The sequence below is a fragment of the Apodemus sylvaticus genome, chromosome 14 (genome assembly GCF_947179515.1).
Source record: "Apodemus sylvaticus chromosome 14, mApoSyl1.1, whole genome shotgun sequence".
Lineage (NCBI taxonomy): Eukaryota > Metazoa > Chordata > Mammalia > Rodentia > Muridae > Apodemus > Apodemus sylvaticus.
This window is the reverse complement of record NC_067485.1, coordinates 1,228,952-1,255,264: the sequence shown is the minus strand read 5'-3', so window position 1 is coordinate 1,255,264 and position 26,313 is coordinate 1,228,952. Positions and strand designations below refer to the sequence as shown.

The 26,313-nt window shown below is 41.1% G+C and overlaps 1 protein-coding gene across 9 annotated transcripts in view; it reads right to left on the bottom strand.

Moving 5' to 3' along the window:
• Nucleotides 1-1,033: 1,033 nt before the first annotated feature.
• The window catches only part of Cdc14b (cell division cycle 14B), an 84,744-nt gene continuing 59,464 nt past the window's right edge, over nt 1,034-26,313 (bottom strand). For 2 of the 9 annotated variants that reach the window (XM_052156583.1, XM_052156584.1), the window contains 9 exons: nt 25,630-25,696; nt 24,847-24,909; nt 22,554-22,641; nt 21,886-22,116; nt 16,972-17,110; nt 16,681-16,840; nt 15,872-15,969; nt 12,454-12,600; nt 3,954-4,050 (listed from right to left, as the gene is read on the bottom strand). In XM_052156583.1, coding sequence (XP_052012543.1) covers nt 12,486-12,600; nt 15,872-15,969; nt 16,681-16,840; nt 16,972-17,110; nt 21,886-22,116; nt 22,554-22,641; nt 24,847-24,909; nt 25,630-25,696 — 961 coding nt within the window. In that variant the 3' untranslated portion in view covers nt 3,954-4,050; nt 12,454-12,485. Of the gene's footprint in view, nt 4,051-4,348; nt 4,415-8,629; nt 8,747-12,453; nt 12,601-12,681; nt 12,768-15,667; nt 15,761-15,871; nt 15,970-16,599; nt 16,841-16,971; nt 17,111-21,885; nt 22,117-22,553; nt 22,642-24,846; nt 24,910-25,629; nt 25,697-26,313 lie in introns of those variants that run through there. The other 7 variants (XM_052156580.1, XM_052156576.1, XM_052156578.1 and 4 more) reach the window with 7 other exon arrangements.

The following is a 26,313-nucleotide window of genomic DNA, read 5'->3' as shown; positions in this document are numbered from 1 at the left end:
CCTAATCCATTCTCACTGCTAAGCTTCTAAGACCGGAGATGGGCAGTACAGAGGAAAGAGCATATAAAGTCCAGTGAGAAATGTCTATGAGTAAGCAAAGAACAGAACCCCTCGAGAGAAATCCATCCTGCTGACATCTTGGTCAGAGCTTCATGCTTCTGGCACTAAGAGAGAACACATTTTTCTTTACGTGTCCCATCCATTCTGTAGTATTCTGTTATGATGCCTTTTGTAAACTAAGAATTAGATCCATTTCATAATTGAATTGCTATCTATTGGGCATGCTTAGTAAGTGAATACAACAAGCCGAAAGACTGTATAATATTTTTAATTATACAATTGTAAATTATACAATTTCTACTATTTAGTATTTTGTATAAAACCATTTTACAATACACAAGATTTTTCAAATGCAACAAAAAGTATCAAAAACTACTTATGTGCCAAGTTTACAGGCTATGGTGAAGCTTTATCTTAAAAATACCTTCATGAGAATAAACATCCAACCAGTTCTCTCTGCTTTTAAAAATATGATTAGAAATATACAATTTAATAAAATATCAAGACAATGACTGATCAAATACTGACTCATCAGTAACATTTAAAACATCACTTCATCTGCACATGAGTGTACAATAAAGTCTTCAAACAATGGATGTAAAACTGCAGTGCCGTAATCTGACGGATGTGACAAACATGACTACCCACAGTGAGTTCTACTCGATCATCAAGGAGGTAATTTCTTACACAGTATAGGCAATCTTTTAAACATATCTGTAGTATTTCCACTCAGTGGTATGGGGAACACTCAGATTTATGGAGAAATGCAAGAGCAGTGGCTATCCTCACTAGGTCACTTCAGTGGGAGAGAAATCTTAAAATAGTTTCTATTGTTTTTTTTTTTTTTTTTTTTTTTTTTTTTTTTTTTGAGACAGGGTTTTCTCTGTGTAGCCCAAGCTATACTGGAACTCACTTTGAAGACCAGGTAGGTCTTGAACTCACAAGAGATCCTCCTGCCACAACTGCCCAGCTTAAAAAAAAAAAAAGATTTTAAGGTTTCTGACCAACTGCTTTCCAAAATGCAAGTAAGAACCGTTAAAAAAATATGAGGAAAAGCAGCTGATGTTTCCAGAACACATACTCACTTGTCACAGACAGCTATTCAAGCTAACGAAGGCCTGAGGAATTCCAGCTACAAACTACCCAGAAAGCTGGAAAGGTCTACCAGACCTGATTATGCTCAAAGAGCCTCATGAGAACACTTGGGAAGCCTCTAAGACCTGTCAGGGCCCAAACCAAGAGGTAGAAGCCACCCAAGAGGGGAGCAGTAGGGCAGGGCAGGACAATGGATGGGGCTAGGTTTTGGGGGTCAAGTTAAAGCTGGGAAGTTAAGGAGGAAGAGCAGCATGTGGCTATTTAGACAAATACTGCTACCTTTGAATGTGGTGCTACTCAGGGTCCATCCTTCTTACCTCAAGGCAAGAGTTATAGCTGGGTTTCAGAATTGTATTAATATGTGTATACAGTTCTGAAGCCCAGCTTTACAGACATTCCTCTTTTGGACTCTGGATAGTATAAGTTCCCCCAAAGCATCAAGGGCACCTATAAATATACTGTTCTAATTTTAATTCTATTGGAAGAGGACTTGATGTACTTACAAAGGTATTTAAAGTTCTTAAGTTAATGGGGCCCCTCCACCCAATATCTACTGATTCATGCTCTATAGTAACAGGGTCTTCTATCCCAGAAATTTCTGGGTAGTTGTAGTTTGGGGAGAGGTTGTCCACTAATCCCAATGGGAAGAACTTTCCATTAGTTTGATCAAAGACTTTCTGGGTCCTGGATGTTACCAGTCAGTTGCTATGCAGTCCTCCCCAGACAACATCAAGTAGGTTTTCCTGGGAATGCATCCTCACCAACTCACATTTCCTAAGTAACTTCAGCAAGGGAGTTAAATCCAGGGAAGAACCACAGTGGCAGCAACTCTAGCTGGAATGGAGCTGCCAACACAAAAAGCACTGTGGTCATCTCTGAAGCCCAAACTTGTTGACCACCAGCCATTGTGGGCAGGCCCTGTTCAACTCATCCTGATACATGAGAACAAATCTAGCTTAGTTCAGGGAATGAAGTCTCCTTCTGTCTCTTAAGTACCAGGCCTAGCTTGTTCAGGGAAGGAAAAAAATCACCTGAGAAGCTTCTATTTTAGACTTAGGCAGTTTGATTTAGCATTATTGGTAAATGAAACATTTGTCCTACCTAGATCTTAAACTCATTCATATCTAGGGATAACAAACTTTACCTTAACAGTCTTTTCCCACTGCTTGAAAGCTATGTGCTGCCTAGGGAGGGGCTCTTTGTGAGGATTTACACTGAATCCTCAGGCCTCCAATCCAAGGTCGGCCAATGCAGTTTGAGGATAGGAACATTGAAGGGGGAGGGGGGGGGACTCATTCTTTCAATATTTTTACATTAACTAGACTTTAACCTGTCAATACCAACTATAAGGAAGGCAGCTTTTCCAAGTGGGATTGCTTGCTCACTGACACATTCATCTGTCTTAGGAAGGCATTGGCTGTCAATGGCTTTCAATATTGCATTTCTCCAGTTTCTAAACTGGGAGAGTCAAAAACCATTAGCCTCAATTGTGGAAGTAACCAAGACAACTATGAAGTATTTTCTAATTATGGGCTCTGTCTTTTTTGATTTTTTTTTTTTTTTTTTTTTTTGGCAGCAGATAAATTCTGGTTTTAAAATTGCTTCATGGCACGGGTGTTGCTGGCATCCAGCAGGGTGAAGAGAAAAGGCACGCTACAGTTTCTAGTCATATTCCCTAACCAAAGGCAACAGTGAGTTCTCTTACACAAACAGCCTAACTCCAGAAGCAAGTGATTGTCACTAAAGTCAAACTGTGAATCACAAGGAAAAAACTCCACAGTGTTACAGAGAAAGACTCTACAAAGGGTTAACAATTTTGGGACTTTGGGGTTGATGTTTTGTTTTGTTTTGTTTATGAGACAGGATTTCCTTGTGTAATATTGGCTGGCCTTGAACCCAGAGATCCACCTGCCTCTACCTCCCAATGCTGGGATTAAAGGCATGCACTACTACCGCAAGGCTCACAATTTTATTGTTAAAGCCACCATTATTTAGGATGCTTTTCCAAAGAAAAATGCTAGGGTTGATGTTTTGGTTTAATGTAATGGAGTAAACACAATTATAACGAGACTGAGCAATCCAACAACATCCCACCTCTGAAATCTCCATCCTAAATGACACAAGGGAGGATTTGTAGAACCAGTTAACTGAGAAAGGGTTCCAATGCTCTCATCAATATTCTCTAGCAAGTTTTTGGTAACCGTAACAACATACAACAGTGTTTAAAAGCAGTGTTCACAGATTGTTAATAAAGCACTCTTTGGTGAAAAACAAGCAGCTTGGGTACTTCACGCAGTAAGCATCACAACAGTATTAACAAGAGGAACGTGAAGCTGATTGTACCAATTCATACCTTAAGATGGAGGGTCCCACTGGAGGGATGTTCACCTCGTTCATCTTTATAAACTGCAAGTCAGGGTCACAGGCTGAACAAAAAAATAAATACCTAAAAGCTCTCCATCAGATCCTCCACTCTTCTGGAGGCCAGCAGCGAACATGATTGCCATCACAGGAACACACATGTACCACACTCACCAGACAGCTCTCTGGTGGCAGAGGACAGGGTATTGACACCTGAGACTAAATTCACAACAGCAGCTTTTGTCCAACTTGAGATTACAAAAGGGAGAGTCAGGCCCTCAAATGGTTCAACCACAACCCGGAGTCAGTGAGTGGATGAGAGGCCAGTGACATTTTCTTCATCGAATGAACTTCTTATGTGGAAAGAAGCTAAGGCCATTGCAGAGTCTGCTTTGTTCTTAGATCGATTGGCTAAATCCTTTGGGGGGTTTTCTGTTCCTAGTCTTCCCTGGAGTGCCGGTCACCGTTTTTTTTGTTTTTGTTTTTGTTTTTCTACTTTAACGTAAGACTGTCTTAGTCCTTGAAATGGCTGGACTGAGGAGAAAAAAGAAAGAGATTTACCATGCAAATTCTAAAATGTCCCAGAGGAAAATTTCAAAGACAAGGAAGGCAACATAATGAGAACATCAACATGCTAAAAGCGCACACTTGGTGTGATTTTTAATGGCATCCTTTAGAAGAGACAACACAACCAACATCAACCATAAAAAGGGAGACATGAGAGAAAGGCAGGGAAAAGAAAAGTTCAAATTTTGCTTACAGTTAAAAAAAAAAAAAAGCAATAGAAATAAACAAAGACAGGAGGGCATGGGCAGCAGAGCAAGGCAGGTACCATAAGGCCAGCATGGGCATTTGCTGCAAAGCACTCCTCCTCCTCCTCTCCCTCCAAGGAGCCAGGCTGTGGGGAAAGGAGAGAAGGAAGAGATAAAGAGGGATTACTGGGTGGTTTCAAGCCAGGCCCAACTTCTTAAAAGCACTTGGCCTGTCTGTAAAGAGATCTGGGCGAGGAGAACCAAGGGCCCCTCTGCGCTTACCCAAAATCAACCTGACTTGCCCTTTCTCTCTTTCTTCCTCCCACAATGTGCAGGTATACCTCAAACTCATCAGCAACTTTCAAAGAAAAAGAGAAAGAAGAAAGTAAGAATGAGAAAAGACAAACCCACCCACGAAACTACTTCTGACCTGGAGATGACCCTCACTTGGAAAGAGAAGACTCATCTGAATTGAGTGCATAGTTTTTACAGACATGAGCAGAGAGTACTGAGTGCAAAGACAATTGGCGGGTGGAATCATGCGGAAATAGATCCGCCATTCCATAGGATGTTAACTATTTTAAAGTTCAGAGGGAACCAGCACTTAAGAAAAATAGAAAGAGAACATCCTGGGACTCCTGGAGATAATAGCTGATGAAATATAAAATCCCAGAAGCAATGGAACAGGAACCAGGAGCTGAGACCCAGAGAGCTGTGATGCAATGACAGGCAAGATGGGCATGAATTCCACAGCAAGGACTTAGAAAGTCCAGGAAGTACACAAGGCACTCCACAGAGATGATCACAAGGCACTGGATGTGCAATGAAGGACCTTGAGCATCACACCCTGAAAGTACAAGTTTCCCAGAGCCATAGGCATTAGGGTGGTTTGGTGGGAGAAGAGAGTGATACATCTTAAATATAAAGGTCATTGGGGATATGAGAGATTTTTAAGAAAATGGGATGAAATAATGGAAAAAGTAAAGATGACCCAAAAGAAACTTTAGAAGCTTCCAGAAATAGCAGTGAAGAGCTACAGAAAGACGTGTGAACTGAGGTGAATGGCCCAAATAAGGCATCTGCAAGTCCTCCACTTATAGATGTGACAGTGTTCAAGACTTGTTCTGAGAGAGCACTTCAGAGTTGATGTGGGAACACTGAAAAAAAGTCAATTCATTAAGTCAATTATAAGCTGTTATAATGGATTTATGGTCCTAATAGAAAGTGAGAGGTGTGGAAACCCACGAACTTCCTTCAGAACTTGACAAATGAAAAGGAGACAAACAGCATTATCAGTATAGGAACCAAATGACTCCATCCCACACAAGTTGTGTGCTCCATACCCAGAAGCCACAGGACTTCTGACTGGATGTGGCTTCCATCCAAATGACACAAGATAGAAGGCCATTTGATAGGAACATTACAGTGGTTTTTCTTCTCCAACAGCAAATACCTCTATCGCAACCCACCCATCTTCTCAGAGCAAGTAGCCAATCTTTTAAGAGGTTTTGTTGGGGAAGTCTCTGAAGTTGAAGTCTCCCTTGATACAACTCAGTTGTCAGCTCAGTGCAAAGGGAGGTTGGTGAGAAACTCTATCCCAAAAACCTCAAAGGGGAAGGAGGGGAAGGCATGGGATTAAAGATTAATGTTGTCACGGGCCATCACAGGAGATGCATGAGTGTAAGGACCTGGAACAGAGAGGGACTCTCCCACAAAAGAACCAGGAGGCCTGGTGAGCCCGAAGGGGAGACAAATGGACATTGAAAGAAAGTGAAATTTTGATGTGCTTTTTGGGGGGAGGGGGTGCTATTGTTTAAAGAGAAGAGATTTCAATGTTAGAATTGCCCAACCTATATGTGTTAGAATTACCCAACTGTCTCAGCTGAGATAGTTTTTCCTGGAGTAAATTACATACCAATGTTAATGGTATATAGAGGGCATTTCTTTAATACCCTCTAAACAAAAGCTGAAAATTATTCAGCAGGTTAAACGCAGGAGACTTTAGCCTGGAAGTCTCTGATTCTCTTTATTTCCTAGAAGTGATGGAACACCATGCACAGTTGTGTGCCTTTCTTCTGGAAGCTAGAGGTGATAATAGTTAAGGTAATATGAATGTAGGCCACAGTACTCCTACCTCAACGTCCAAATCTCTTTGGCTTTTCTCTACCCTAAATTCCTGAAAGGCATTTGGTCCAGTTCATTTAACCCAGCTCATGTAGAATCCTCAAAGCATACAATCTAGGACCTCAGGAGGAGCTCACTGAAAATCAGAAACTACTATCCAGGGAAGACAAGTGGAGGTCACAGGAGGGCCATGTGCAGCCAAGAAATCTAGACATAAGGAACAGTACACAGTCAACCTTCCTCAGTGGAATATGGCATGATATTCAAAGTTCAAAGCTTGGGCTAAATTCTATCACTCAGAATCAAATGAGCAAGTCTTAGTGGACTATACCAAAAGCTCAAGCACTTAGATATCAACATTAACACCATGCCTTCTGACATGGTTGATGTTCTGTTTTGAGACAATGTCTCATTACATAGTCCTACTTGGCTTAAACCTTGCTATATAGACCAGGCTCCCTGCCTCCTAGGGGCTGGAATTAAAGGCCACCATTCACAGGGAACTTTTGACAGTCTGACTGCACATAAAAGGTATTCACATTTCCTACAACTTAATGGAAAAGTTGGAATCTAAAACCTCAACTGTTCTACCAATCAGAATCAAGAAACATGGTGTTTTGTGCTTCATTTGTATGCATATTTAGAAATTTGCATATTGCAAATAATTATGACAATACACTTCTCTATATATGTCATACTGTATAATTTCAAACTGGAGTTATGGCTCAGAAGTTTTACATGGGAATTTTATTTATTTTTCTTACTTTTTTTCAAAAGTACTTATCCAAGTCATTAAATTTTCTTTTAAGACATGACTTGGGTTGGATATTTACTTCAGTAGTAAAGCACTTGTCTCTCTGCATGAAACCCTAAATTCCAGCATCAGCATTGTCAATCAGTAAATAAATGGTTCCTGATTAATGATTAATTAATTAAATGGGCACAACTCAGCCCATCTCCTATTTTTCTGTCAGAATTCAGACACTATGTTATAGTGTGCCTAAATCTGACCCTTTCATAATTTTCTTGTCAAGTTGGAACCACAGTATAAATGAAACAAAACTTAACTACATATCTAATTAAGAATACTGCTTCCTGGCTTCTGTGGTATCCAGCACTCCACACATATAAAACCCTTAAAATTAAATCCAAACTTTCTGAGTCAGTGGCTGACTGAAGTTTCTAAAGTACCCATATAGGTTGTTCTTTTTTCTGTTCTCTGGAGACTCTTAACTCCAAAGAGAAATGTTACAAAGAAATCAGCAACAAGGAAAAACAACAAAACTCAAAAAGCATCTCTTAGAACCTAGAGTGCTCAGAGCTCTTGGGACAGACAGTGATGGTGGACCACACCAGTGAGCTACAGTGACCTACGTAATGAAGGTGAGAAAGTGTCCAACAAACTGAACAAGAACTGATAAAAGAGGCAAGTAGAATGCAGAATCTGGCCCTGTTTTTTCTCAGAGCCATCCGTTTTCAAGTGAAGTATTATTACTGGATGGTGGTGGTGCATGCCTTTAATCCCAGCATTTGGAAGGGTGGAGGTAAGCAGATCTATGAATTCTAGGCCAGCTTAGGCTACAGAGTGAATTTTGGGACAGTCAAGACTGCACAAAGAGACCCTGTCTCAAAAACCAAAACAAGTGAAGTCACCACTGTCAAGTGATGGTGTCCAAGCATAATCAAGGTACCTGCTTTTCATGGGCCAGGAAGGAGCAATGGTGTGGCCAATTCTTTGCTCAACAGGGGCTGAGTCTCAGAATAACTTGAGAATGACATGTTTGTCTTTGGTTTATGACAGACATCCAGATATGGTGGAGAACATTCTTAGAGCCTCGTGTAAGTAGAAGTATCAACCAAGGAGATAAAAAGGGAAGCAGTGGCAGGTTTCGGAAAGCACTGTGGCCAGAGAACAGGACATCAGGTTGAGAGCCTTGAGGCTCTGCTATGACTTGCTGAGTTCTACCTGATGTGGTCGAAGAGGCTTCCTTTAAGCCTAACATCAAGCACCTAGGCAAAGTTCTAGGGCAATGCTTTCAGCTTCCCCATATCAAACCATGCCAGAGACCACACTTCCAACAAGAGGGGTTTCCTCTGAAAAGCCAGTAACACAGTAGCCTCTATTCATGTCACAGAGCCTCCAACTTCCTATCTTCATGCCAGTCTCCAGAAGCAGGTTCCAGAAGAGTAAACTGGAAACAAACATGAGACTTTCCAGAATGGGAGTCTTTTCTCACCTTTTAAGACTGCTTTTCCCGGAAGCAGATCTGGTGGTTCGTTTAGTAATGCCTGCACTGCCAGAAAGGTTAGGTTCAGGGGTTTTACAGCTCTGAACACTGGACTGAAGAATTACTCTGAAAACAGTTGGAAAAAGGTAAGATTATATTCACTAAAACAACTGCTAAATAGTTGATAGAGGAGGCAATTTTGTACAATCACATTTTCCATTTACACACAAAACAAACAAACTTGAAGCACATTTTTATACCAAGCATCTCATTTCTCTTTGAAGGTTATTACAGAGCTAGCCAGGGTGCTTTGCTTTGGGGAAATGAATGACCTAGCATTCTGTACAATTGATAAACCAAAGAAATCTATTAGTCAAGCCTGTCAAAGCAGGGTCTCAGATTTCAGTCACAAAGACAAATGATAAACCCTTTTAAAGTGTTTAAATATAAATTTAGCAAAATAGCTACATAATATTCATTGGTCAGAGCAGAAAGAAAGTATAATAAACAAAGTAATAATTTTATGCCAAGCCAAATTTTAAATGTTCAAGCAAGATTTCAGTTTTGTCTGCATCTTACTACTCACTAAATCTTCAATTGTCATAACAAAACTACAGTTACTTAGATGCTGTGAAACTTGTCTTAATTAAAATCTAAAAGCCTTCTCTTAACGGAAGATTGCCCAGGAGGAAAAATCATTAATTAGAAAGAACAGGCTACACAGGCTACTTACTCTCTCCGTAAGTAATTCTCAGTAAATTGTTAGAAGAAAATAACAGAAAACATCAAAAATTGTTGTCAGGTAATTCTTTGCTTCAGAACCATGTGCACTGATTTATTCCCATCAGTGTTTGCAAAGTGAAGGAGAAAACACTGACTTAAAAGCTTCCTCCCAGGCTGGAGAGATGGCTCAGTGGTTGGTTGAGAGTACCTATTACTCTTCCAAAGGTCCTGAGTTCAAATCCCAGCAACCACATGGTAGCTCACAACCATCTGTAACAAGATCTGACTCCCTCTTCTGGAGTGTCTGAAGATAGCTACAGTGTACTTACATATAATAAACAAACAAACAAACAAATAAATCTTTTTTTTTTTTTTAAAGCTCCCTCCCTTCAGAGTCAAACCACTATTGGGAAAGCAAGCTGTAAGAGACCGGCTCCAGAGAGTAAAAAGAGGTGATTCCAACTAAGGAGGAGTCTACTTCACAGGCCTGTCATGACCAGGGTGATTGACAACAACTGGCCTTTCTACTGCAGCAAAGGTTCCTAAGCTCAGATGATAGTAGGGTTATCCACAGCAAAGAAAGCCCCTGGTGAATAGGCCCAACTCTCAAAGCCAACCTGAAATATTTCAACAGGAACAGGGGGCACATACAGAAATATGACTCAGTGACTCAAGGAGGAACCAGCTGCTCCAAGGCATTAACTCTCCTCCCCCACACAGGATTTATTAAAATGACTTATAACAGTTTAGTAGCCATATTACCAGCATGCATATTTACTGGGCATGAGGACTCACTTATACAGACACAATGTGTAACAATGAGACAAATAGTTGACTCAACCATAGCCTTATATACCATACCTCGTGCTGGGAACTTCCAAGGCCCTCTCCTTAAAAAACTGTTAGTTGCTGATCATGGTTACCCTGTACTGGGATATCTAGAATATTAACACTATTTCTCTTATCCAAATGCTACAATTTATTTGTGTTAATACAAATCAAAGAGGAGCTGTTTATCTCTTAAGGATATGAATCTAGAAGTTTGCTTAAAGGCAACCAAATCCATGTGCTGATTTCTCCAGTCTTCTGGGCAGTTATGTATACTTGATTTTCCTTTGCTGTTTTTTTACAAGGGAGAAAAAGGAAACTGGCTTTTTCTGTAATGCTACTCTATTTCAGATCTGAGGTAAAAAGCTTAGTAACATTTAAAAACACACACACACACACACACACACACACACACACACACACACACACACACTACATTTTTCTTTCCTCTCTCTTCCCCAATGAAGTTTGCCTTCATCCTCCATACCCTATGCCCAAACCATAGACTGTTGCCCTGTCTGGGGTATTTCTAAAGCCTCAGCAGCTCCAAATTTTAGACACTGACAATGATGAGATACATAGTAAAGTTAGAAAAACAATCTTTTGGACCAAGAGTAGCCTGCCAGGCCTCAAAATGCATGGATGGCTTTCTAGGGGATCACTGCCAAGATCACTTTCTCTAGGATGCCCCAAAAACCCCTGCACCTTTCTCTAGTAGCACTGCCCCCCAATGTGTGCAGAAGATAGAAAACATAAAATGCTTTCTGGTCTTAGGCTCCAGGCCACCAGCTAATGGAACGCTCACCACTAGGCAAAGCTCACTCACCAGCTCACAGCAATGGCCATTGACAACAGAGCAGTGGATTGTCACCCACAAATTAAGCCTCTAGGGAAGAATCTCACCAAGAGCTAGAGGCTATGAAGACCACACTTGTTACTTGCCTCAATTACAGAAAGCTTTTAATTCAAGTCAGTAGGGAGGCTAAACAGAACACCCTGTTTTGGTCTTGAAACGCAGTGGTGACATCAGCTATAGGAGTAATCTAACGCTCTTGCAGAGGACTGAGGAGGAACTCCCCAGTAGAAGCAACATTTAAGCTGAGCCTGAAGACAAATATTATTAGCAGAAACTCTACCCACTCAGAAAATCTTGGCCACTTGGAAGAGTTGAAAAGAATCAACTATAAAAGGTATCATTGTTCAATAGGTAGGAAAAAAAAGTGAAATGTGATAAACTCATCTAATATATACAAGGAAACACCATCGTAAATAAATATGTGTTCATCATGTTTTCTTAGTTTTAAAGAGTGGACTCTGATTCCTTTTAAAATCTTTCTTAGCTACATGAAACCCTCCACAGAACCACAAAGGGCCAGGTTGGCTGCAATGGATTTTCACTTTGGAGGAGATCCTAGAAGGGAACTCTGCATGTTTTAACAATTTTAAGTCCAAGCTGGGACAAGAAAAGTAAATTTTTGGAATGAATGGAAGAAAGGTCTCAGAAAACATACAGGATGGTGGTGGTATGGAACAGAGTCTCCCTCTGTGTTCCTGGACTGTGGTGTGGACTGCTGCCTTCTGCTGACAAGTGTCTCCCCTGAGAAAATGACAGGTCAAGAGACTACACTTGTAATCATAACCTAACAAAGATGGTCTGGCTATTTTGGGGAAAGGAAGGAAAAGTCCAGAGACTACAGAAACACAAGCAAGGGAGACAGCCAGCTCCCCGCTTCCTTTTCTCACTTAACACAAAGAAGATGTGATGAGAGAGTGGACAGTCCTATAGTCTCAAGACAGGTGACCTGAAGAGAGCTGTTCCATGAGCAGAAATTGGGCTACCATCCTCACTAGCCCCCAAGGCTGTAAAGCCCAATCTTTGCTAAAAGCAGAAATGGTGAGAGACACACTTGACTGGAGATACACTCCAGGTACTGAACATGACAGGTGAATAGAGCCCCCTTGTGGACACAAAACCAGGCTACTACCTGGCCCAACTACCAGAACATTTTTGACAGGCGAGAAAACTATTTCAATGTCCACATTTATGAATAGCTAGTACAACTTTCAAAACTACATGTTATTTTTAACATCCTTGGCTCAGAAGGATCATTGAGGCCCTCCCCTGCTGGTACCATCCCATTCATTGAAAAGATTCAGAAAGAGAACCCTGGAAAACAAGCAAACCAACAAAGCCAAGAGAGCCAGAAGGAGAAACACATGCACCATGAGAACCACATTGGACACCAGGGGAGGGCAGGAGAGAAATGGAACAGGAAACTTACACAGCAAACTATCTGTCAAAGGGTCCAGATGGCTACTGTGTTCTGAAGCCATCAAGACAGAACAGCAGGGTGGGAAGAATGTAGTCACACACAATCCACCAGATGGCAACACTACACAGTGCAGAGGTCAGCACAGCTAGGGGACATCTGGAAAGGGTGGAAGGGGAAAGAACAGATGTTCAAATTGGGAAGCCAAAATAAATCATATAATAAAACACATAGAGCCACCTGTGGATTTAAGATACCCTAAAAGGCCCAGAGCAGCAACTGTGATGGCAAAGGGGCAGGAAACAAGGGTGGTGGTGGTCCAGCTTCTGTTGAGACAAAAATGCTGACTTTAGTTTAAACAGGTTCAACATATAGGAACAAATGGTTAGACTCCATTTCCCATCATACTGACTGACAGAAAATACTTGAGCTGGCCATCATTAAATATACAAAACACTACACCTGAACATGAATAGAAGAGGACACAGAAACAATCCACAGACTGTCTAATATGATCAGGGGAGGAGTAACTGAGACCAGGAACTCCTATCAACAAAAACAGAATGCTCAGTCAGTTGGGAGTTCCAGTGAGCGGCACACTCAGCAATGTGGATTACAGAAGTGCACCTGACCAAGAACCACTGATTTTGCTACTGCGGCCATGTATGTTTCCAAGATGGCCCTCACAGGCCTCAGGCATTTAAACACTTAGTCCCCAGGTGGTTGAGACAGTCCAGGTAGCTGTAGGGTATGGGGTCTTGATAGGGGGGATGGGAGGGGTTGCTGGGGATGCAGGGCGAAGGAGGGGGATGATACACACATATATCATTGGGCTTGAACTTTGAGGTTTCAAAGTGGCTTGCCATTCCCAGTTAGCTCTCTGTGCTTCCTGCCTGCGGCTCAAAATTTAAAATTTCATTTCTGACTCCAGCTGCCATGCCTGCTGCTATGTATGCTGTTGCTTCCCCGTGTTGGGGACTCCAACCCCCTGGAACCTTAAGCCCAAATAAACATTTCCTTCTGGTAAGTTACCCTGGTTATGGTGTTTCATTATGGCAACAGAAAAAGAACTAGTACACACTTAAAATTTGGTATTTATTTTCCCTTCTCTGCCTTCTGTCTTCAGGTCTCCTACTTCTCAGGCTGGACTTGACTTTTCTATGTAGTTTAGAGTACCCTTAAACCGCTGATCTTCCTGTCACCACGTTCCAAGTGCTGCACCACATATCCAGTTTTGGCCTGGTGTTTCTTGTGTGTTTGCTTGCACTGTATGTAGTCACACATGGACATATATATGTGTATGTGTATGTATATGTATATATATCCATAAACCCACAGGCTATGAACTCTATAATCTCAGCTTATCTAACAAAAGAGATTACTGACAGAGTTCCAGAAAACACTTTTCTGAACAGAGTGGAGAGTAACATTTCTTGAAAGTTCTATTTAATATGAGCCTTTGGAAAAATATTGTGTGTGTGTGTGTGTGTGTGTGTGTGTATGTGTGTGTGTGTGTGTGTGTGAGAGAGAGAGAGAGAGAGAGAGAGGGCGAGCAAGCATGCAGAAATTTCCTGGAGCTGGAGTTGCGGCTGGTTGTATGCTGCCTGATCTGGGTGCTGGAAGCCAAACTTGGGGCCTCTGTATGGGCAGAACTCTCAATGTCGTGCATTTCTCCAGCAGATAACAAAAGCTTTTTAATGATTTAATTATTTTATGTACATTGGTGTTTTGCCTGCATGTACATCCGTATGATCATGTCAGATCCCCTAGAAATGGAATTACAGAGAGTTGTGAGGTGCCATGTGGATGCTGGGAATTGAACCCGGGTTCTTTTATCCAGTCTAACAAGAACTTTTTAAAGTAACTTTAGATTTTTAATTTTTTTTAAATTTATGTATTTTATGTTCATGAGTGCTCTGTCTTCATAAACACCAGAATAAGGCATCAGATCCCATTACAAACGGTTGTGAGCCACCCCGTGGTTGCTGGGAATTGAACTCAAGACCTCTAGAAGAACAACTAGTGCTCTTAACCACTGAGCCATTTCTCCAACTCCCGAACAAGAAATTTTGACCAAGCAGAATTTGTCTCCTCTCTTACTCCTAACCTGGCTTCTGAATGTAGGGCAAAACAACCTATTAAGAAATAAACTGGCAATGGACAATCTTAAAACAAAAAATGTGTGTAACCCATAAAATTCAAAGGATGTCAAAGTCTCCCCCTACCACTACCACCAGCAAGGGGCAAGCAAGGAGGCTCACTAGAAATAAGAATCTCAGTAGCTCCAACAAGAAGCTGCATTATATGGTAAGCTCCCACATGACTCAAAAGCTCTGAATAGGGCTGTTGTGGATATGACCTTACCTTCTTCTATCAGGCACATAATTAGTTTTGGGATGATTATTTTGTGAATAAAAATAACTGGAAAGGCCTCAGATAAAAACATTAATTTTAAAACATGGTATTCGACGTTAATGTACCCCCTACACTATATTTTTATTTATTTATAAAATAAATTATACAAAAGGCACTATTTGTAAAGAGGAGAATTCTTAATAGACACTTAAAATCAGAATTCACATAGGACTTCATGTTGAAAATGTTGATACTTTGTGTCAGGAACCCTCCCAACCCTCTCCCCCCCCCCAAGAAGCGCTGGACCCTGAGGCATGCTGAAGAACCACATCACTAACTTCTTACTGCACTGCCAGATATTTATGATAAAGAGACTTATCTCCATCAGTCTTTCCTCACAGAGAAAGAGATGCCTGGGTGGGATCGCCTACTGGAGAGAGCCTACAGAAAGGTACACTAGCTCCATACTTTGCTTCCCTGTTATTTGTATGCCAATTGTGGATGTTCCCTGTAGCTAGATCCAAATTAACACAAGTGCTTAAGAAGTTCATGTGGGGATAAAGACACCTACTAACTATGAAACTTCTAATTGTGATAAACCTTTGTCTCCATTTCAATTCTCCAGACCAAAAAAAAAAATTTATAAAAATATAATAATTAGGGGATGAGTTTATCATTACTCTGAGATGATAAAACATCATGACAACTGACTCAATTTCCCTGTGTACAGACTGATGAGGGACATGTGTAAGGGAGTGGAATAACAAGTAACCATTTTAATACCTAAGGACAAATCTATTAACTTGGTCTAGATATCTGCTGTCACTCTTGACTGTCTATGGACAAAACTTCCCTGATGTTGCTTTCTTACCTATCATGGCTCCTGAGGTTACAGTAGGACACAGAGATAAATGCATTCATCTCTTCAGACTGTGCATGCTTAGCACTTCCCAGGCGAGCACCTCTAGATTTTAAACCACACAAGTTATCACTGCAAAGTAATGTTGTGCAGCTATGGAGAAAAGTATGCAGGAAAAATAACAGACAAGTGACCAGAAAGGAGGGAGGCACTCACGTGAGGGGGATAGCGCTGGCTTTCGGCTGTCTCCGGCTTTTCAGGGCCCGAAGTCTGTCTCCTTGTGTCACTCCACTGACTTCATCATCATCACTATACTACATGTGTTAAAACAACAATAACAACAACAACAACAAAATAAACACTGAGCTAACTTAGGTTCTATTGCAGCCAAGTGGCTACTTAACCAGACATTCAGACATGTACACACACACACACACACATACACACAAAGGCGTGCATATACACAAACACTCTAAGTTTCTTCTTAATGCTAAACAGCAGTTTTCAAAAATCAAGCTACCAGCTATATTTCAAGATGATCAAAGCTGACTTTCAGGGTCACTGGTCTCAAAGCCCTCTATGAAGGGGTAAAGATACATAATGGGCTTTTGGTTTTAGAACTTGTTAACGTCTGAACATCCATTCATTACTACTTAACCTAGCACTATTGCTGCCTGCTACAACAGTGGTTCTTTGAAAGGTCTCCATTCAAACTACTTAACCAGTTGAGATGAAGACAGTGCGCTCAGGCTGGGGTGTAACCAGCTCCATCTTAGGAGCTTACTCCCCCCTGATAATTGCCATCTGTGTTTAGGTAGTCAACAAAATGCTTTGTAAGCACACAACTTTCTTTTCAGTCAAACATTTCTAGAGAAGGTTATGAATATATGTAAACATGACTGTGTGGTAACAGCCCCTAAAAGCCACTTTATTTTAATCTTTACCTATAGTTTTCTCCATGCCCTACAAGGATCTCAACAGCATTTACAGCAATAACAACAGCGTGACCGAGGTGGTTCCATTACCGGCTCAGGCTCTTGATTGTCTTGATTCTCAAGCCCATTTATTGAAATGTCATCAACATCCGAAAGGTGTTTGGAGAAGTCTTCTCTGAGGGGTCCGTTCTCCTGCCCTCTTAACTTCTGACGGAAATAGTCGCCTTCCAGCCAGAGGCTTGATTGTTTCCTATAGTGTTTAGACATCATCAAAAATACAGCTTTCCATAAGGACACGCGCGCCCTCCCCCCCCCCCCCCCCCCCCGCCCCATTCCCCCATCCACTGGTTCTTACAGAAGACAAGCTTCAAGCACACTTACATGACCAGAAACTGTTGCTGGGGCCCAATCACTGAGCCAGGTCTACAGATTCTGAGCCAGGCAATGCTCTCGGCTGCCGTCATCCTGTAATGCTTCATGAGGTAGCAGCCTATCAGAGTGCCTGTTCGACCAAGACCAGCTAGAAAAACAAACCACATCAATGAAATCTGTTTGCATATCTTCCAGGAATTTCTGAATAGGAGGATGGGAAAAAAAGTTAGTCTTCCAAGGGTTTTGCCTCCTTCCACAAGATTCTCTAAGTCAATCTAAAGAGGTTTTAAAAGGCTAGGTGCTGGGTCTGATCCTCAAGGTCTAAAAGGGATACAAGCCCAGGAGCACAGGCCTTCTGAGGTCCCCCCCCCCCCCCCGCCCCCCGAGGATTTGATGTAAAGCAAAAGATTGAAGATCACTTTCTGAACAGGGACCTCTAAGAAACGTGGAGTCTAGAGCTGGAGAGATGGCTTACAGCTAAGAGTACTTACTGCTCTTCTAGAGGACCTAAAACCCAGATTCCATTCCCAGCACCTAGCTAATAACTGCTTGCAACTCCATTTCTAGGAGATCAAACACCCTCTGGCCTCAAAGGCACCTGCACAAATGTGGTGCACATATTCACTCAGGTATGTGTGCACATGCACGCATGCACATTTTTAAGTATGCTGTTTTCTGCCCAAGCCTTGCACTTGTTACCACATCCAACAGTATTACCTACTCAACATCTGTATCGTTCACATTCCATTTTACAGGAGGAGTGCTAGGGACAGAACCCAAACCTGGGACGTGTTAGACAAGCACTCCAACCTAAACAATACCTCACTTTTACTTTTAACTCTTTCTTCCTCTCTGTGCATGTGAGTACGTATGTATGCATGCTTGTTGGAATAATCTTTTAGTATACTGTTTGAAGATGTCTCTCTGTCCTTCCTCACCTGTCTAAAGCATCTTCTGATTGGTTTAATAAAGAGCTGAATGGCCAGTAGCTAGGCTGGAGAGGATGGGTGGGACATCCAACAGAGATAGGTACTCTGGAAAACAGAGAGGTAGGAGAAATTTGCCAGCCAGTTGCAGAGGAAGAACCAAGTACAGGTATTGAGGAGAGGTAATGTGCCACGTGGCAGAATGTAGGTTAGTATAAACGGGTTAATTTAAGTTATAAGAGTTAGCTGGGAGCAAGCCTAAACTAAGTTCTTAAAGCATTCATAATTACTAGAAGGCCTCTGTGCTATTATTTGGGCGTTGGTGCATCAGAGATAGTCTAGCAATATGTTTTTGATTGTGTGTGGGGCAAGGGGGCCCACACACATGCATGAGGAGGCCCTACGTAGATGTCTAAGAATCTTTGACTGCTCTTCCCCTTATTCACTAAGGCAGGGTTTCTGAACTGAACCTAACAGATATAGCCATCTGGCTGGCCATCCTGGTCTGGAAATGCACCGTCTCTCCCTTCCCAGGCTGGAATTACTGGTGAGCTACAAGGCCACCTAGTATTTCTGTGTCTTCTAGAGACCAGAACTGCAGTCTCACATTTGCCTGGCAAATGCTTTATATGATGAGTCACCTCCAGCCCTATTTCTTTCCTCTTATGGAGACCATTATAATTAAACTCTCATGATGGTTAATGTGCTCTATCTATCAACGTGGAAGGAATTTTGGTCAAGATCAGCATTTCATCCAGTGCCAATTTTAGTAAGCACATCACTTTTCATATCGTGGGCAGTCCTCCTCCAATCCATTTAAAATCTGAATAGAACAAAAAGATTAGCCTTCCACCCAAAGCAGGTCCTCCTGCACCCTGCATTCACGCCTCTAGGTAGGCAGCTCAGTTACAGGTGAGAGACTCAGTGACTCTAGTTTCTTTTCATAAATCTTTATGTAAACATGCAATTGGATTGTTAGATGCACATATTTAGAAAGGGATGCCGCTGGACCAAATACATGAAACAGTGGCAGCAGCTTTGGAACTGAACTGTATGGGAGAGGACTGGAAGTTGCTGTTAGGAAAGCCACCTCAGATGAGAGCAAGCAAAGAAAAGGTTTCAGCGAGAGGCTGTGTGGAGGTAGTTTCCTTCCAGCTCGCTTTCGTTCTTAGTGGTTTTATCACAAAAGGGAGGTGCTGAATTCTGTCAAATGCCATTCCTATAACAACAGAGATGATAATGTGTTTTTTGAGCTTCACAGTTACTGTGGAGACTTTTCTATGTTGCATTGGTTCTGTAATTCCAGGAAAATGCTTTAGTAGAGCAAATTGTATTGTATTGTATTGTATTGTACTGTATTATTTTAGACAGGCTCTCCTGAACTGCAGATTGGGCTCAAACTCACTATGTGGTTGAGGATAATCTTAAATTTCTGATTCTCGTGTGTCTCCATTCCCAATGCTATGATTTCGGGTATATACCATTGGTTATCCAGAGCTGCAAATCAAACCCAAATCTTCATGCTTGCACAACAAGCCCTCTACCAATGGAGACTCAGCTCCGTGATTCTTTTAGTATGTTACAGAATTCAGCTAGTAAGCACTTTGTTCAGGATGCTTATGATGATAGTAATGGATGGCTTTTTTGCTTATGTTTGGTAGCAAAGCAATCCTGGCCTCAGAGAACAACCTACTGTGTTCTTCATTCCCTTCAAATCTGAATAAGTCTCAGTGAATTGGTGTTAGTCATAGGCAATGCATCAGGTCCTTTTCCTTCACTGGTTAACTTTGCTACCTTCTCAGAGTTCTAGATTCTGTGCCCACTATCCACATCTCATGGTGATTCTGTGTTGCTTGGTTTTGTTTCTGGGAACTTTCCACTTCATTTGCATCACCCAGCTTTCTGTTCTGCGGCTGTTCAGTTATCTCTTACTGGTTGTTTGCACATGTATATATACTCAGGTATCCAGCTCTACCAGTCCACCTTATTTTCACTTATTCCAGGGTCTAGAGGTACACAGGTTTCAGCTAGGTAGCTCACTGTCCAACACCAGATAGACAGGCCAGTAAGCTGAGTAAGTCTACCCATCCCCTGTGCAGAGGTTAGGGGTGCATGCCACCATACCTACCTTTTTATACACAGATCTGAGTTCAGGTCCTCTTACCATGTCTACAGACTTTCCAGTATTATCCCCACTGTTACTTCTCATGCAATAATTTAAGCCTTTCTTCTCTTTTATCTTCAATCATCAAACACAAAACTAAAGGTTTGTGATTATTTTTGTTCTTGTCAGACTTAGTGAGGAACTGACCCCTGGATTTTGCTGATTTCTATAATGGTTTTCTATTTTTTTATGTGCTACCGTACTTATATCAAAACAGTGACACTATTTTACAAGCAATTACTAGTCTTTAATCTATGTGCATATTGACCTCTACTATAGACACTCGCTTCTTCATATGGCTTTGAGTACTGCCTAGAGTCCTAACAGATATCCTTAGCACATCTTAGAGTACAGGTCAAGTTGTAACAATTCCCCCAGCACTTGACCATCTGAGGGTGGTTTTAATTTCTTCTATTTTTGAGGGAGTTTTAAAGGTTTATAAGGCTCTTGGTTACAAAGTTCTTCCTTATCAGTTTACGTTTCTAATGGCAGGTCTGGTAACTGGAGAGTTTCCTCTCTCTTCTTTAGCTTTAGACGGTATCATCATAAAGAGTCTTCATGCGAGTTTCTGAGTTTGTTCTGTTTGGAGCTTGCTGAATGTTGAGAATGTTTACAATCATGCCTTTCATAAATGTGGGAAATATTTCCAAGCTGTGTGACCCCTTTCACCCTCTCCTCTGCTGGACCTCCCACTGTGCACATCTGCTCTGCCCAGCTCCATCCCCAAACTGTTACACTTTGCTTCTTACTCTTTCTGACTCCTTTTCTCATTGTTCCTCAGACCTGGTGTGTTTTTAGTAGCTCTGCTCTTTATAGTCCTGGCTTCTTCCTTCTGCCTATTCAGGTCTCCTTTGGAACCCTGCCAGTAGGTTTTTCAACCCATTTCCAGAATTGCCTTTTTGGTTTACTTCATGGTTTTTGTCTTCTATTGACACTTGAATTTTGCTCACATATTTTCCCCCCTCTGTTCCCACATTTTCTTTTCACTGTGCACACTGTTGAGGTTGCAGTTTTAAATCATCTGTCTGGAAAATGCACTATCTGATCCTTGTCAAGAATAGTTTTTATGGGTTTCCTGACTCCATTTTACTTTTTGGTATGCCTTGTCATCTTCCATTGCAAATTGAACACTTGAATGATGTGATTATAGCTACATTCCTAACTACAAATACAGATTTAGCTCTGGAAATTAATTTGTTTTTTTTTAACCTTGCCATTTAAAATCCTTTGTTTTCATAATTATTTAATTTCTTAATTAAAGTTAAAGAAACTCTACTATATTCACACAATACATCATTATAGTTATTCCTGGCACATTTAGATTCAGAAGCTGCTGAAACACATCCTAGTCTACACCAAGCTGCTGCAAGACTTTGCTCTACTGCTGACAACCTGAGGACTCATCTCATAGACACATGACTGACATCTGAAGAAATATACACATTTCAGTGTAATAAGCTGTGGTAGGCTTACTCCTGAAGATAATTTATTACACTCTCTATATAAATTAAGGATTTTAAAATCGCTCTTTCTGAGCAGCCAGATGGATTAACTGGTAAATGCACTTGCTGCCAAATCTGATACTATGAGCTCCCTTCTTGGGAACTACTTGGTAGGAGAAAACTGAGAAGTGATTCCCACATGTTGTCTTTGGTGTCTGTCTGTCTTGTCTGTCTCTCTCTAACACACACACAATAATGTCACTGAAAAGCTTAAATCATTCTTTCAGTTGTCTTGCCATGTAACATAAAAGGATACAACCTGTATCTACACATACACTCATACTGTACTCAGACACACACTGCCCTTTAACCAACCTAGCTGCTTATTTACCTTTACAATGCACTGCAATGGCACCCTCGACATTTTCACAAATATCCAGAAATTCTTGGACAATTGCCTCAGCAGGGGTGCTGCCATCCGGAAAGAAAAGATCGTGGTGATAAAATCCAGCATCCGTAAAGCGCTTAGCATCATACATCCTTTTATTCAGACGAATAATGGTAGTTACATTGTGATTCTTAAAATATGGAATATAAGTCTCCGGAGAATGTTGGTGGTAACCTATATAAAGAAATGAACCAAAGCTTGTAAGATGCAGGAAAAACACAACAGAAAACAGTTTCATCTGAAAGTGGGTATAAACAATGTCTGGATTGGGGACTGAATACCAATTTGATGATAACTGTAAAAAACAAAAGTTTAAAAAGTTAACATCTAAGCAGAACAGTGTGCTCAAATAACTAAGAGTAGTTAAATCATAAAGACTGAATCAAGCTTAGCTTAATTCTTTGGTCATCCCTCCATAGGCAACTCAGGGGCCTCCCTCTCAGAAGGTGAGGAGTGCAAGGCTGAGCCCATCACAGACACCCAAACCTTATAGCACACCAGACTCAACATGTCCTCCTGCCTTACTCGTATAGGCAAACACGGCAGTACCCAGCTCACTAGTCTCTTGCAAAAGGAAAAAGAGGCTACGTAGGTTCCAGAGTTTTGCATACCACTTTCCAGCCTGGATCTTGAATGCGGCCCACAGAAGGCAAGAAACCGCTCTGGTATTATCCAGTTGAAATCTCCATTTTCTGCTTTCTGTAGAGGAGAGACCAGCACAATTAACCTTTGAACCGTATCTCCTTCCACCTCCCTTTTCAACACTCAGTTCAGAGCTATTGTCTTTAGCATGTTTGCTGTTTATTAATAGACACAGATAGAATCTATTTTGCTTTGAGTATTCTCAAGGAATGGCTGCCTTCCCAGGTGTCAATCACTTTAAAACTGTTTCTTTGCTTAGGTCATTAGCCTGGAAGGCATACTCTGTATTCAGTTATATTTCAACTACCTGGTTATTTTATCTGAATAAATTCCTATTATAGCAAATGAATTCCTATTATAGCAAATGGAGTCCTATTATGACAGCAAACTTTTCTAGTGTGTGTGAGGAGATTAGAAGTACATTACCCCCCCCCCACCCCATAAGTAACTTTCAATGTAAACAAATTTGACTTCCCCAATAAAAAGAGTAAAGTGTCAGATAGAAGCACTCTTTTCACAGAGAGGAAACAACAACACACACATATGTTGGATAGAAGACAGCCATGGATTTCACTCTTTAGGAGTTAGTCACCCTCCTTTTTTCTTTTCTATAGCAGAATCTCGCCATGTAACCTTGGCAGATCTGAACTTGCTATGTAGACTAAGATACTCTTGGACTCAGCAGAACTCTGTCTGCCACTGCCTCTCAAGTGCTGGGATAACAAGCATGCCCTACTATGCCCAGCATAACACAGACTTTTAAGAAGTAAAAACCAATGGACTGTGACAGAATCAGTGCCAGAAGAGAAAAATCACTTTAACAATTGTGGAAATAGAAACACTGCACTTCATGTGTCAACTGCCATTTTCAGGTTTTTATATACTGTGTGTGTGTGTGTGTGTGTGTGTGTGTGTGTGAATCTGATGTTCAATCACTTTCTACTTCATTTTTTTGGGACACAGACTCTTACTGAAGCCAGAGCTTGCGGACTTTAACTCAGGCTGGTCTAGCTCACCCCAGGGATCATCTGTCTCTCCCTCCTGCGTGCTAGGATTACAGGCCTCAGCCATGTATGCCTGCTGCATGGCATATGTGGCTTCTAGGGAAGCCAAACTCTGGCCCTCATGCTTGTACAGCAAGTACTTTAAGTGCTGAGCTCTCTACCTAGCCCCAAGACAGTATATTTTATTTTACATGTTTGGTTTTATAGGGACAAACAAAAACATAGGATCTTAGTAATTTAGTTATGGAGTTGCTGAATGACATAGTTAAATATTGCACTTTAGAAAACAGTGGTATTACAAGATACAGCTGGCAGGAGTGAACCCCAAGATATGTTTTATCTTTGCAGTGAAAATAGCTCAGACTTCAATTATAGGTCTTTAGAAATAACAGCCAAAGCTAGTTATCTGTGGATGTAGGAGATGAACTCATGGAGTGCTGTCTACAAAACCTCTTCTCACTCTAAATATCTACAGCAGGACACAATCTATAAGTGTTCCTGCCTGCAAGGGCCCTTAATACAGCATCTTGCCCATATACATGGAGGAGGGGACCCTAAAACCAAGGACTTTTGTTTTTCTTAATATTTATGTTAAAAAATATAAAAGATACCTATGAATTTGCCTGCCTGGACATCATGCCCACCAAATATTTTTGTGGGTTTCGGGTATTCAAAGTCCATTCACCTCTGAAGCACCTCCTCATATTGCTTAATATTAAAAAAAAAAAAAAAAAACAGTGTCCTTATTCCTTTAGGTAGGATAACAGATTGAAAAGTATATGGGCAAATAGAATTCCGATGAGAGCCCAAATTTCCAGTAATAAGTTCTGGGTCTTATGTGCAGGCTGATCCTGCATCTTAAATGTCCCAAGCTCACCTAGATAGGACATGTATGAATGAGTTTGACTCTGCAAACCATTTTACAAGCATATATCCATCAAAATATCATCTGGGCCAGTGGGATGGATTAACACTATTCAAAATCTAAAGAGCTGATTTTGAGCCTAGAACCCATGTAAATGTGAAGAGAGGGAACCGGCTCTGCTAAGATGTCTTCTGATCTCTAACTTCACAAACTCACCAATATGCATCTCTCTCTCTCTCTCTCTCTCTCTCTCTCTCTCACACACACACACACACACACACACACACACACACACACACACACACACGATGGTGATGAAATACAGTTATGTTGGTCCATGATGCCTTGGTAAGTGCAGAGTAGGGAGACTGAAATCAGTAACCTAGAACTTACTTCATAGTGTTCATATTCATCAAGGTTAAATGAGTTGAAATTAAAGAAGCCATACTGCATTGCCTAAATCCAAAAGAAAATGTTTATGAACAAAAGTATAAGGAAAATGCCAATTTTCTATTAAGAACCAGGATGTATCCTAGGATGCTGAACACTTTCAAAGGCTAAAGCTCCTATGACACACCCACCTTCCTGCAACTTTCTGACAGAGCAACTGTGACACACTTATTTTTATATAAAACTTTGTAACAAATTAATTGTCCAAAGTCTCCTGTTGAATTCATAGTCCAATGCCTGGAGACAAAACTGAGTCTCACAGTTACTGTGCTGTTGGTGCAAGGGATGTGACCTAGGACTTTGCATTTACTAAGCCAATACTGCCACTGCACACCCTACAGTTACTGTGTTGTATATACATAAACATAACTTGGAGGGGGAAAGTATTCAACTTTTTTTCCCTTTAAATGAGGCACACTCAAAGTTAACACTGTATCTAGAACCAAATTACTTAACTCTCTTGTGCCTTTTTTTGTGATGCTGGTATTAAACCCTTGGCCTCTCGAATGCTAAGCAAGTGCTCACCCAACTGGTGACAACCCCAGCCTGTCTTCTGTCTATAAATGCCTTTTCCATCCCATCCAAGCATAGAAACAATCAGAAATTCAGAATGAGCTGTTTATTACTTTGGGGTCACTTTAATGTTAACGGGGAATGGAATACTTCTGACCTAACATACCTGAAGGAACCCTATGTAGAAGAATGCATCTTCTGCAAGGCACTCACCTTCTTTACTGCGTGAAAACAGTCGAGAAGTGTAATGTAGAAACTGCAGCTTCCGTAGGCAGCATCTCTGAAATTCCCAAAGTGTTAATCCATTAATGTTCTACAGCACACTCCCCCCAAGACAAAGCTGCCTAGAATTCAAAACCAAATGCGCTCTGCTTCAATGAACTGTTCAGCACAGAAACAAGCATTCTGCTCCTATAATTATAGTTGCTCCTATAGCTATAGTAGAACTTTGAATAATTTAACTGGGTAACTTTTTTCTAATTTTTTTTTAAATATTTATTTTATGTATGAGTACATTGTTGCTATCTTCAGACATACCAGAAGAGGGTGTCAGATCCCATTACAGATGGTTGCGAGCCACCATGTGGTGGCTGGGAATTGAACTCAGGACTCTGAAAGAGCAGTCAGTGCTCTAAACCGCTGAGCCATCTCTCCAGCCCAATCTAATTCTTAAGAATTAGAATTCCAATAAAATCACAGGAGCATCCAGTAGAATCACTCCACATCTCAGCAAGCTAATAACTACCCAACATACAGTTCCACTCAAATACTGTATTGGCCCTATCAGCAATCAACAGAGTAAACTCTCAAACTGTAGTAATGCATGACTTTGAAAGTAACTGTTAACTATTAGCATTAATTTTTTAACATGGCCAACAATTATCCAAGCTAGTTAAC